Source organism: Micropterus dolomieu, linkage group LG20 (genome assembly GCF_021292245.1).
Source record: "Micropterus dolomieu isolate WLL.071019.BEF.003 ecotype Adirondacks linkage group LG20, ASM2129224v1, whole genome shotgun sequence".
Classification (NCBI taxonomy): domain Eukaryota; kingdom Metazoa; phylum Chordata; class Actinopteri; order Centrarchiformes; family Centrarchidae; genus Micropterus; species Micropterus dolomieu.
In genome coordinates this window covers 13,949,970-13,961,924 of record NC_060169.1, presented here as the reverse complement: position 1 = coordinate 13,961,924, position 11,955 = coordinate 13,949,970, and the positions used below count along the sequence as shown (strand labels likewise).

General features: G+C 38.7%; 1 protein-coding gene across 3 annotated transcripts in view; it reads left to right on the top strand.

Moving 5' to 3' along the window:
- Nucleotides 1-11,174, top strand: part of LOC123959082 (F-box/LRR-repeat protein 3-like) — a 14,444-nt gene extending 3,270 nt beyond the window's left edge. For 2 of the 3 annotated variants that reach the window (XM_046032950.1, XM_046032951.1), the window contains exons 3-7: nucleotides 5,187-5,391; nucleotides 5,631-5,795; nucleotides 6,667-6,789; nucleotides 7,314-7,485; nucleotides 7,863-11,174. In XM_046032950.1, coding sequence (XP_045888906.1) covers nucleotides 5,187-5,391; nucleotides 5,631-5,795; nucleotides 6,667-6,789; nucleotides 7,314-7,485; nucleotides 7,863-8,503 — 1,306 coding nt within the window. In that variant the 3' untranslated portion in view covers nucleotides 8,504-11,174. Of the gene's footprint in view, nucleotides 1-3,633; nucleotides 3,955-5,186; nucleotides 5,392-5,630; nucleotides 5,796-6,666; nucleotides 6,790-7,313; nucleotides 7,486-7,862 lie in introns of those variants that run through there. The other variant, XM_046032952.1, reaches the window with a different exon arrangement.
- The last annotated feature ends 781 nt before the right edge of the window (nucleotides 11,175-11,955 follow it).

Sequence of the window (11,955 nt, the reverse complement as noted above, 5' to 3'; positions counted from 1 at the left end):
CGCTACCTCTAATGCACATTGAAGAATGTTTTTTTACTCCTGTGGTGTTGTAGTTCTTTCTGTCGCTAGTCCAAATCGGTCCAAATATAATTCGCTGTATTACGATTACAAAGACCAACAGGCATCTTTCGTGTTATTGCTGCAAGTCATCCGGATTGTACCACAGATATGAAACAGATTTTTTCTTCAGCTACGGGGAAGTGCAACATTATCGGTTCTTGGATGCAAATTAATTTACTGAAGGGAGAAACATAGGCCTATCAAATGATGCTCTCATGCACCAGGGCTCACTGAATTGTTTAATTAGTGTGACAAAATTCTACAGCCTCTATAGTCACCAGATCTCAACCCAGTTTTACACAGAGACTATGGAATTTTTGTTTTGCTCTTCGCCACCATGTCTTTAAGACCAAATTATATAATATAAACTTTCATCTTTAAAATCTATTTAGTGATGTCTTTGACGGTCTCTGATGCTAAATTCTTTTGTTATATAAATAATAATAATATTAATAAACTTTATTTGTATAGCACTTATCAAACAAAGTACAAAGTACCTCACGGAGAAAGATACAGATAGCACATACACACAAGAAATAAAAATGTCTGACTTTGATTTTTTTCTTTTTATCTCCCTTGCAAAAGAGATCTTGTTTAAAGACAAATGAGTCATTTCAAATTAAAGGAATGTCTTGTTTACATAAACATCTCTTGATACATTTTCTTTACTTTTTTATGGTCTTAGTGTGTGAAAATTCTGGAGAGGGACCAGCAGATGTTGCCACTGAAGTTCAAGATGAAATAGAAACACTTAAAGAAGAGGATGCTAGCCAGTTGGCAACTTATTTTGATTGTGATTCTGATGGCTTTTTTGTGGTGTGACCGGCATCCTCTTCAGTCAGATGAATAAACGGCAACATCTGACAGAAGAATTACAGCATATGGCAGAGGAGATATTCATTGCGACCAACAACACCAAGTACTTGCAAATAGAAAACAATCAACTAAAGGAACTTTTGAAATTCACCGATTAAAACATAACCCTTCATGGAATTGACTGTTGCCAACTGTAGCTGTACACATTCACCTTGTCTGCTGAAAATACACAGCTAAGCCTGCTCTTGAAGAGCATGTCGAAAGAAAATACGCAGTTGAGCCTGCTCTTAAAAAACGCATTGCAAGAAGAAACACAGTTGAGCCTGCTCTTGAAAAACACATTGCAAGAAAAAACACAGCTAAGCCTGCTCTTGAACAACACGTCACAGACAAGACAGTTGAGCCTGCTCTTAATTTACACATCTCAAGAGAAAACACAGTTGAGCTTGCTCCTTAACGACACATTGCAAGAAAAAACAGTTGAACTTGCACTTGAAAAACATGTCGCAAGAAAAAACACAACTGAGCCTGCTCTTGAAGAAAAAGCTGGAAGACAAAAACAGTTGCAAGTGGAGAACAAAAAGCTGGACATGTTTCTAAAGTCAACCCTAGAAAACTTTAACCTTGTGGAAGAACAGAACAGACGACCAAACCTGCAGCTGAAAGAATCGTTGCACATCATCAACCTGCCGTCTGCAGAGAGCAGACAGTAAAACCTCCTGTTAAACACAGAAGGGCAAACCTCCATGCAGCTGCAAGCAGATAAATAAGAAATAAGTCTTGTTCTCTGACAAACTATCCTTCCTCTGGAGATTCTGCAACAAAAGCCCACTGCAATGTTCACGCTGCCTGCCTAGCTGGACGGAGCACGCTGCTTCATGTTGTCCACAACAACAGTTGAGAAGATGCTTGCAGAAGGTCTTGATGTAGGGGGTGACCTAGCTGTTGTTTTGAATGTTAAAGAACAGGCATTCTTGACCAACTATATTTTTTAGAAGAAGAAGAAGAATTCCATTTAGCGTGGATCGGGTTGCAAGACATGGTGAGGGCCGGCGCCTATAACTGGGTCTTGATGGAGAAATTTTTTCACGGACTGTACAAAGACCAATCTTTAGCACGGATAATACGCACATACTACACATAATACACAGGAGTGGCAGCCGAATTTGAAATTCTGCATTCCTTGAATTAACCAACTGTTTTTAAAAACTTTTCCCAAGACATACTTTTTTGTAAAGCAGCAGCTACATGTGGATTTGAATGTTGTCTCACAAGGCTCAACAGGAATTTACAGCTTTTAAACTGGGGAAATTGCAGACTCTTGTCCATGGTGCTTAAGTATTCTTAAAAAAAGCGCAGTACCAGAAAACCAACTAGCTTTGTTTTATTTCAACAATGCTGCAAAATACACACTGACTGACATTATTACATGTTGCAATCCAAAGGAGCACCATTTCATTTATTTGAAGAATCTTTTTATGAAAACTAGAGAATACATGTCTTCACCAACATGACAAAATATAGTAACTGTTGTGTAAGAGAAATAATTTAATGTTCTGGTAAAAATGACAATATTAAATAGAAATTCCTGGTCTGGTAGAAAACAACTCGAATTAAGGGGCGTGACGGGGCATAATGACATCCAGGCATGTTGCCTCAGAGGCCCTGGAACCACTTTAGAACTGCCACTATAACAGTACACGACACCCTCCAATGCATACACATCGGCCAAACAACTCCAATATGACCTGATGTCATCAGTTTTCAAAGTTGGTTAAGATGTGGTGAAAAAGCAAAATCTCACTTGGGGCCCCAAAGAGGGTAAATCTGAAAAGAAAATGAATGGGCAATGTCAATTTTTGGTAACACTGATGTAATTCATAACAAGACTACGTGATTAGATCATTGTTTATCAAAGTGCCTATGCCTTCATTGAATTATGTGCGGTCTGGTCATCTCTTGTTTCCTTCATTTTCGGGTTACATAGATGTCTTTTTTCAGGCATCATATCATAAATTAAACCAAATTTTTCATCTGGTTAGACCCTTTGCATTGTAGTTGTTGTAGTGTACAGTGTATCTCTTGCAGTACAAGGGTGTGTTTTTGTATACTGTTTTTTTTTTTTTTAAATTAAATATAACGGTTAGACTGACCATCCCCTACTACATTTCTTTATTAATAGATTTTTGTCTTTTTCTTATATTTTGATTAATTGTATTACTTATTGAAACAATAATGTTGTAACCCAGTGATGGAATATAACTAAGTACATTTAGACACAAGTAGTGTAGTAAGTAATTTTGTACTTTACATGAGTAATTCCATTTTATGCTATTTTATACTTCTCCTCCACTACGTTTTGGAAACTAATTTTGTACTTTTTACACAACTACATTTATTAAGCCACCAAGTAGTATGTAAATTAGTTGAAATTACCTCCACTTTCACCATCTTCAGCATTAAAGTGACATATACATTCATGCATCAATAATTATAATAATTTACCGGTTAATATACATTATTCTAAAGTGGGTCATTGTGCATAACGGGTACTTTTGATACTACATATATGACGCTAAGTACTTTTACTTAAGTACTTAAGTAGACTTTCAGTTGTAACAGAGTACTTTCACACTGTGGTATTACTATTTTTACCTATGTAAAAGACCTGAGTACTTCCTCCACCACAGGTAACCTGAACTGAGAGTTAAATCAAATGTTATGGGGAATACCTTCAGCTGAGGGAAATGTCTCCCCCTGCCGACAGTTCACTGCAACAGCAGGCTGGCCAGCCCACTCGCTGCTCGACACAACACAAACGCCATCTTTGGCTGACGGGGAAACTACTGAAGCAGAGTTGTGTAGCGAAACTAGGTCAGGCGCTCGGGAAACGATAACACGGCTGGAAAATTAGCTTTATGAACTTTTAGTCAGTGCTCGCTAACTTCCCGACACACCGTGCAATCCCATGGTCCAATGTGTTTAATTTGTTGGCTAGCTAGAACGCAGTTTTCTTGTGTCGGTCCCGGTTGACGTGATCGCCTTTTCTGCCAAACAGCCGACGGAGGTGAAATCCAGGTAGGAGGCGGAATGGGTGGATAACTCATTAAAACATAGACTAACTAACTACACTATTTTCCAAATGTAACGTTCCGTTTACTCAGCAGAAAGATGCAACGCTCGGTTCGGCTAAGCTAACGTTAACTGTTGTCTTGTTTAGCTTGACGTATTTGTGTTGTAACGTTAAAGTAATCATCCGTGTTGTCAATAAATGTCGCCAATAACGCCATTAACGCGCAACTGTAAGGTAGTTTTTAAGCAGAAGCTAAGTTTTAGCGTATGAATTGTATATCAGGATGATTAGATGGTGGTGTTGGTTGTGGCGGAGGGAGGTGTGTCCTTTACATTTTTTTAATTGTCAGGTAAGCAGAGCCAGTGGAAAAACACTAAATCTCTCAATATCTGGTTATTGACACCTTTAATAGGAGAGATGTTCCTTTTGTACATTTATGCATGTTACTCACTGTGTCAGGTAGATCTGGGCTATACAGAAAGAGTAAATAATCTCCCAAAGGGATATAACAGTATTATTTTTGCATGCATGATCTCGAGTCATAAACATGCCCTGCACCATACCAGCATCATATCACTACAGCGAATGCTGATAATAAAAGATCAGAAAACTTAAATTTACAGTGAGGCACATTATTAGACATACTGAATAAATATTGACCAAAAGTTAGTAGAAGGAGTGGGCAATATGAATATAATCTGTGATGGTATATGTAATGATGTATTGTTGGACAATCCCTGTTTCAGCCGTCACTGTTTGACTTTGATCTGACTGATGTTTTCATGTGGGAAGCCTGTCAAGCTTTAAAATGCATTAGTCTTAAATTTAAAAACATCTTTTAATTGTCATGAAGTAATTTATCAAATAAAAAGATTTTTCTAAGTTATAGAATCACAGATGTGAGGATTTGCTGCTTTACTCTTTTTCACATGATAGTGAATTTAATTCTTGAATTATTTTAAATATTTCATGGGCTAAGAAATGCTTAGCGAAATAATTTAATAGATAAGCTGATTATGAAAATTGTTGCAACGATGAATCATTTCACTGATATATGTTCAATGTGTGTCAGCATGCATCAACCTGGCAAAAACTGACTGCAAGCTTGTTACTAATAGGATAAATGGGATAACAACAACTGGTGATGAAGAGAACATGCATAAATGGTACTGCTAATCAAGAGTTTCTCTCCCCATTAAGTTAACTCAGCCCAACCATCTGGATTTTGTTTACCCAGGATGAAACGAGGTCTTCAAGGGAATGAGCAAGAAGATGGAGGTGGCACCAGCAGTGGGTCCCAGGAGACTCTTAAACGGTCCCGCAAGCAGAGGAGGGAGAAAGATATGGAGGGGGAGGGAGTCCGCTGGGAGTGTCTGCCACAGGAGATCCTGCTCCACATTTTCCAGTACCTACCTCTACTGGATAGGGCTTACGCTTCTCAGGTACCCTTTTAATGAACAGTCGCTACACAGAAAGCAGTTCTTGTTGTGGTTAACCAGCAACTTCTCCTCCATCTTAATGGTCATAAGTGTTAGATAAGGTGGCTCCTAGCCTTGATGCATCACTGTTATATCACTGAAAGCCAGTTTTGAAAAACTACTGACTGAATCTAACCAAATACGGAATACATTTGAGAGAGACAGACTTAAATCAGATTTTGATTTTATTGGTGTCACTGCAGGTATGCCGGGGATGGAACCAGGCTTTTCACATGCCCGAGCTGTGGCGGTGCTTTGAGTTCGAATTGAACCAGCCAGCCAGCTCCTACCTGAAGGCCACACACCCAGACCTCATTAAACAGATAATCAAAAGGCACGCCAACCACCTGCAGTATGTCAGCTTCAAGGTATGAACTTTTGTGGTCAGGGTACAGTGTTTCCCACAGGATTTTAAGAGACTGTGGTGAGTGGGCCGTCTCGGGGGTGCAGCGGCATGCCCCCCGGAAGATCATTTTGATCATTTTAAAGTAAAATGTATTAATTTGGTGCAAAATTAAGAGGCTATCTATGAAGAACTTTGCACTCTTGTAAACAATGTTGTGCTCTAGTTAACTATTTGATTATAAACCCATTATGATTATAAACGGTGATGAAACTGCAACAAAAGTCAACAAATTTTATTTAATGTTTTTCCACCAACCCTAAATCAAAGAATAGAAAATTGAATAAGCAATTTCCCTAACATTTTATTATTGTGTTTTTTACTTTTAATGGACATGTAATAAGTTTTATACTTTATGTGAATCTAATTCAATTAATCATATTTCCATACTGTATAGACACCTTATTTTGAAAATCGGACATTGTCACATGTGTATTCATGCGCTAAATTCATCAAGTTCGACCCACTTTGATAAATTATATTGTATGTGGTTCTCGTATCGTGTAACAGTTTCAGTTTACCATAAAGGCTTTAATATGTGTGCACTCCAAATTTAAGTGCGGCTAGCTTGATCACCTTCTCAAACGAGTGACAGAAACAGACTATTAACGTTACCGTAGTTACCTAAAAAGAAAAGTAGGCGTCTCGAGCAGCGTACAGCAGCTCCCACAAAACACAACGTTAGAGGTCTGTAATGTTATTATGAGATGTGTAAACAATATTTTCGGTTCATTTTGAAACTATGGCGGAACAAATTAGACTGTGGCGGGCGGCCATGGTGTGGTGAAATGAGATATTAGTTCTCTGGGTTTTCATTCTCTCTCTGTCGTGATCAGGTGGACAGCAGCAGAGAGTCGGCAGAGGCAGCGTGCGACATCCTCTCTCAGCTCGTGAATTGTTCTTTGAAAACATTGGGGCTCATCTCCACAGCCAGGCCCAGCTTCATGGAGCTGCCCAAGGTAAGCCTTCACCAGTTTAAAGCTATGATCTCTGATTAATGTCTAAGACGCAGCTGGTATGATCAAATGCCTGTGTGAGGGTCTTTAATTTAAGATAAACACATTACACTTATCCTATTTTTAATGGACAGTTAATATTGGAAGACCAACCACAAACAAAGTAGTATGGCTGCACATATGCATGTATGTTTTTTAATTCAAGCATATTATAATCTTAAGGCACACTGGAGTTTTAATGACTAGTGGTGCCGTTTTGATAACCAGGCTTCTGTTTTGTTTGCGTCTTGTGCTTTACAAGCACGTGCACAAGGGTGATATGATGACATTACATTTAAATTTCATTTACTCATTTAACTGATGCTTTTATCCAAAGCAATTTACAAATAGACATGTCTGGCAACTGCAGAGGGTGGTAATGCAAATGGACAGTGGAACCAGATGGCAATTGCTACCATTTAGGGTTACCATGTTTACTAAAGAAAAGAGGTTGACTAAATGTTTCTCTCTTCTGCTCTGTATGTCAGTCTCACTTCATCTCAGCTCTGACGGTGGTTTTTGTCAACTCCAAATCCCTGTCCTCCCTGAAGATTGATGACACACCTGTGGACGACCCCTCGCTTAAAGTCCTGGTGGCCAATAACAGTGACACTCTCAAACTGCTGAAAATGAGCAGTTGCCCTCATGTTTCACCTGCAGGTACAGACAAATGAAGGAATGATAGATATTAGGCCTGTTAACGATTGATAATGACAGACTTGATATTGGTTGAGACTATGATGTTTTTTAGCAGCTGGACGTGAGAGGGAACAGTGGAAGTAAAAGGAAAAGCACATTTATTGGCAGTCAGGATGTTACCGCACATTGATATTTAAATAAAGATATATTGGTTTTCTTTTATTGAGATGTAATGACACACCAATTCATTAAGTCACTCTTCCTAAATATTATGATAAAATAAAATGTAAGTCTGAAAGCTACAGGAATATAGGCAGTTTCTCTCTTTCTGTGCTCCTCCTTATTCGGGCCGTGTAGATCTGTAGTCTCCTTTAATTTACTTTTTTTCCCCATCCCAGGCATCCTGTGTGTGGCTGATCAGTGCCACGGCCTGAGAGAACTGGCTCTCAACTACCATTTGCTGAGTGATGAACTTCTCATCGCCCTCTCCTCGGAGAAGCACGTTCACCTCGAGCACCTTCGCATCGATGTGATTAGTGACAATCCCGGCCAACAGTTCCACACCATCAAGAAGAGCAGCTGGGACGCCATGGTGCGGCACTCTCCTAAATTTAATCTGGTCATGTACTTCTTCCTCTATGAGGACGAGTTTGGACCTTTCTTCCGCGATGAAATCCCTGTAACGCATCTGTACTTTGGCCGCTCTGTCAGCAAAGACGTGCTGGGCCGCGTCGGGCTCACCTGTCCGCGTCTGGTCGAGCTGGTGGTGTGCGCCAACGGGCTGCGGCCTCTGGATGAAGAGCTGATTCGCATCGCCCAACGCTGCACTCAGCTGTCGGCCATCGGCTTGGGAGAGTGCGAAGTGTCCTGCAGCGCCTTCGTGGAGTTTGTGAAGATGTGTGGAGACAGACTGACGCAGCTATCCATCATGGAGGAGGTACTGGTTCCAGATCACCGCTATGGGCTGGATGATATCCACTGGGAGGTGTCAAAGCATTTAGGTCGCGTCTGGTTCCCAGACATGATGCCTACCTGGTAGAGCTCCGGGAGAAGATTTAAGTTGTGTCGAGGTTTTTGTGAGTGAATGAGTGCGTGTGTGTGTGTGTGTGTGTGTGTGTCATTTGGAGACCTACGTTTTTTCCCTCATCTTTCTCCTGTTTTTAAGAAAGACCCTTACTCTATGTTTGTTTTTTTCCTTGATACATGAAGAAATTATTTTTCGGTTTGATGTGATGATGTGAAATGTATGACTTGTAACATATCGTTCCATGTATACAATTTTTTAAAATGTATATGTATATTTATATCTAAATTGTTTTATTGTCACTTATAACATTTTGTTCCCTTAGCCCTTTCATTAGAGGCAGACACCACGTAGATGTTAGGTGTAGAGTTTCAGGAGTAATCAGGGGTGAGTCACTTTTTCATGGGAATTAACAGGAATGTCTGGGAATTATTGGGAATGAATGGGAGATTGTGGGGATTATTTCATGTACACAGTCTGTCTTTAACGCATTATGGGCAGCCACCAATATAAACATTTTGCAATGTCATGAATGGGCATAAGAAAAACTTGAACCTTGTGATAGAAATCAGAAATTTTACAGTTTAATTTCAGTAGAGAGTTACATACTATACCGATACATTGAACAGATTATCATCATCATCACACTGAAAGCAAAATGTCTTTGACTTCAGGCAGTGTGGTAGTTAGAAAATAATCTTGACACATGATGGTAAAATGCACAGTACATGCTTTAGATGGGGATGGTCACCAGTATGTCACCAACAGTCACGTCCTTAACTGTGATGAAAGGTTTCTAAATTGAAGCTTGTTATAGACTGGGTGGTCGATCACAAGACTGCTCTCATGAGGATTACGTGTTAAATACATAGATTTTTTGTTTGGTTTTGGTATCCATCTGCCATCTGCTCCTGCCTCCTATCATCGTGTCTCGTCTATCTGCCTTTGAATGCGTTCCTTAGTCACTGCATCACATTTGGAATAAATAGAGCTGCGTCTTTCTCTGTCTTCAGATTTGATATGGACAAAGCCAAAGACAGTTCCATCTCCCATTTTCTACAGCGGCTTTTTGTGAAGGTGTTGCTCCTCATTTACTGTGGCCATAATCATCGTAGTCTGTATATACTGCGTGTACATATAGCCTCTAAAAGACTGATGTGATGTTTCAACATATTTTTGTGTGAAGTGTACAGTAGCTGTATTTCTGCATTGTCTGACCCATGTTCCTATTGTAATTGTAAATATCAAAGTATTCTATTGCAAACGAAATGGAAGGAGACATTTTAATTGTGGGCTTCATATATCTGTACATTTACTGAATCCTACGGATGCACTTTTACTGTAATGAAGGACTTGCGTTTAGTAAGATGAGCTGCGTTGTCAGTAGAGCATGAAATAAACAGATTTTGCAGCCAAATGATGCTCAATTTTGGCAGTGGTCAGAAGATGTGGCACTTCTATGAGTGACCCTTGGTAGTTAGCTCGCTTTTTAGGTAGTTATTTTATATTCTAACAAACATTTTAGCATTTAGGTTCTAAGAACTTAAATTGGCAGGTGAACTTGTTTAATTATTGACAGTACAACCATTCCCCTACACAGTCAACGGTTTACCTAACAAAGATATATTCTGGCTTAGCATTTATAAAACAGATAAATGTACTGCAAACTAAGGGGTCACCCCGTGAGGAACTGTCAAATTGATTGACAGGTATTTTAATACATGGACAAAATGATTAAAATGCTAGTACAGGGCTGCACAATTATGACCAATTGTGTACTTTTTTTCAATATGTTTTTCAGGCTATCATACAAAAACATTTGGCTGGTGTACAACAAGGACACTTTTTACAACTTCAATTGATGGTGGTCCTTCATGTTTATCTGTTGCTTAAAAACATTAAGGGCTACATCATCCAGGAATTCCAGTGCTTATTTGGGTGTGGAAACTGTTCTGATCTAACTGATCAAAATATGAAAATCACATCATCTCAGTGAGGTACTTGTGCAGCCCTGGAGACAAGATGGTGTAGTAGGTAAATGTTGATGTAATTGAATGTGCAAGAGGGAAATATTTATGTCTAGCTATTGTTTTGGTGCAATTAGGTGAAAGAGTAATAGTTTGGAAGATGTGTTAAGGTAGACTTTTCAAGGATGTGTTGAAAGATAACGCCATTGAACTGTGCAATGAAAGAGACCTGTAAGTCATGTTGGATGGACACTTGTTTTACATTGTTGATATTCATCCTTTTTGGTTTATTTGTTTGCCAGTGTTAATTGAAAAAGAATCACTACTACTTCAGTTGTAGCTCTCTGTTAAGGTCCCACCTTGTCTTAAGTTTATTAGTTTTCTGAAGGTCAGCCAGGCCTGGCAATGGACTTTAATAATTTACTGGCCTACAGTGCATATGTTAATTGTGTATTTATAAAATCAGATCTGCTGGTTGATATCAACTTATTTGTATTTGTTGCTTATAGATGATTATTGCAATATTAAAGAATAGGCTGAATGAGGGCTGCAGTTTTCCATAGAGTGAACAGTGACAGTGTGTTGTTTTTATTTTAGCTAAACAAGGCCGCATTGTACTGAGAAGATTTATTGGAAAGTAACCTCTTGTACTTTTCCCAAAGATATGTAATATTTAAGTAGTTCATAGCCACATTAAAAAATGCCTGCTTGAATATGTATTCCATGTCTGAACTTTTAGAGTTTTTTCAAGACAATACATGTCCGAAGAGAGTTGCCTGAATTAGACCTGTCTGTAAGATGCTCCACAAAGTATAGTAATGCATTTACTAGTAAAATAGTAACTAACTTGAGTTGACCATGCATCTGCATGCATGGCAGAGAATGAATATAAACTGGGAAAAGGGCTAATCCAGGTTTCTGATACCAAGATATGGTGTCCATGTGTGCAACACATAAACAGGATACTCTCTAAAAAACAACCAAGATAATAGATCACAGTGAAGCTCGAAAGGGCATATGGTGAGGGCTGTGAAGTAACCCAAAACTACTACAGTATGTCACAATCAGTTTCACATTTCTATATCATGAGAAATTACACGAGGATTAAAATTGTTTTTTTGTTTTTTTGATTTACTGACACCCATCTCACAGTTTTCATCAGCAGATGACGTTTTCTCAATTATCAAAGTACAGCACTACAAAACCTAAGTACAGCACTTTTAGATAATGCAGATAATATTTTTCTTTTCTCCATGGTAAAGATCAATCTAACGTTTAATTCAGGGACTGAATTATATACCATATATGAAAGCTCTGTCAGATGTGGTGAATTGGACTCGGTGTTGGAGTACTTGCCTTCAAATAATTTCATTGTGTGAACAACGCTTCGGTCAAATTACAAACCTATAAAACCTTGAAAGTGAAATTATTTCCATATGATTATTTAGGATTTAATGGCTATTCACAATCTGATTTTTTCCCAAGATTCTTTGAGAGTGA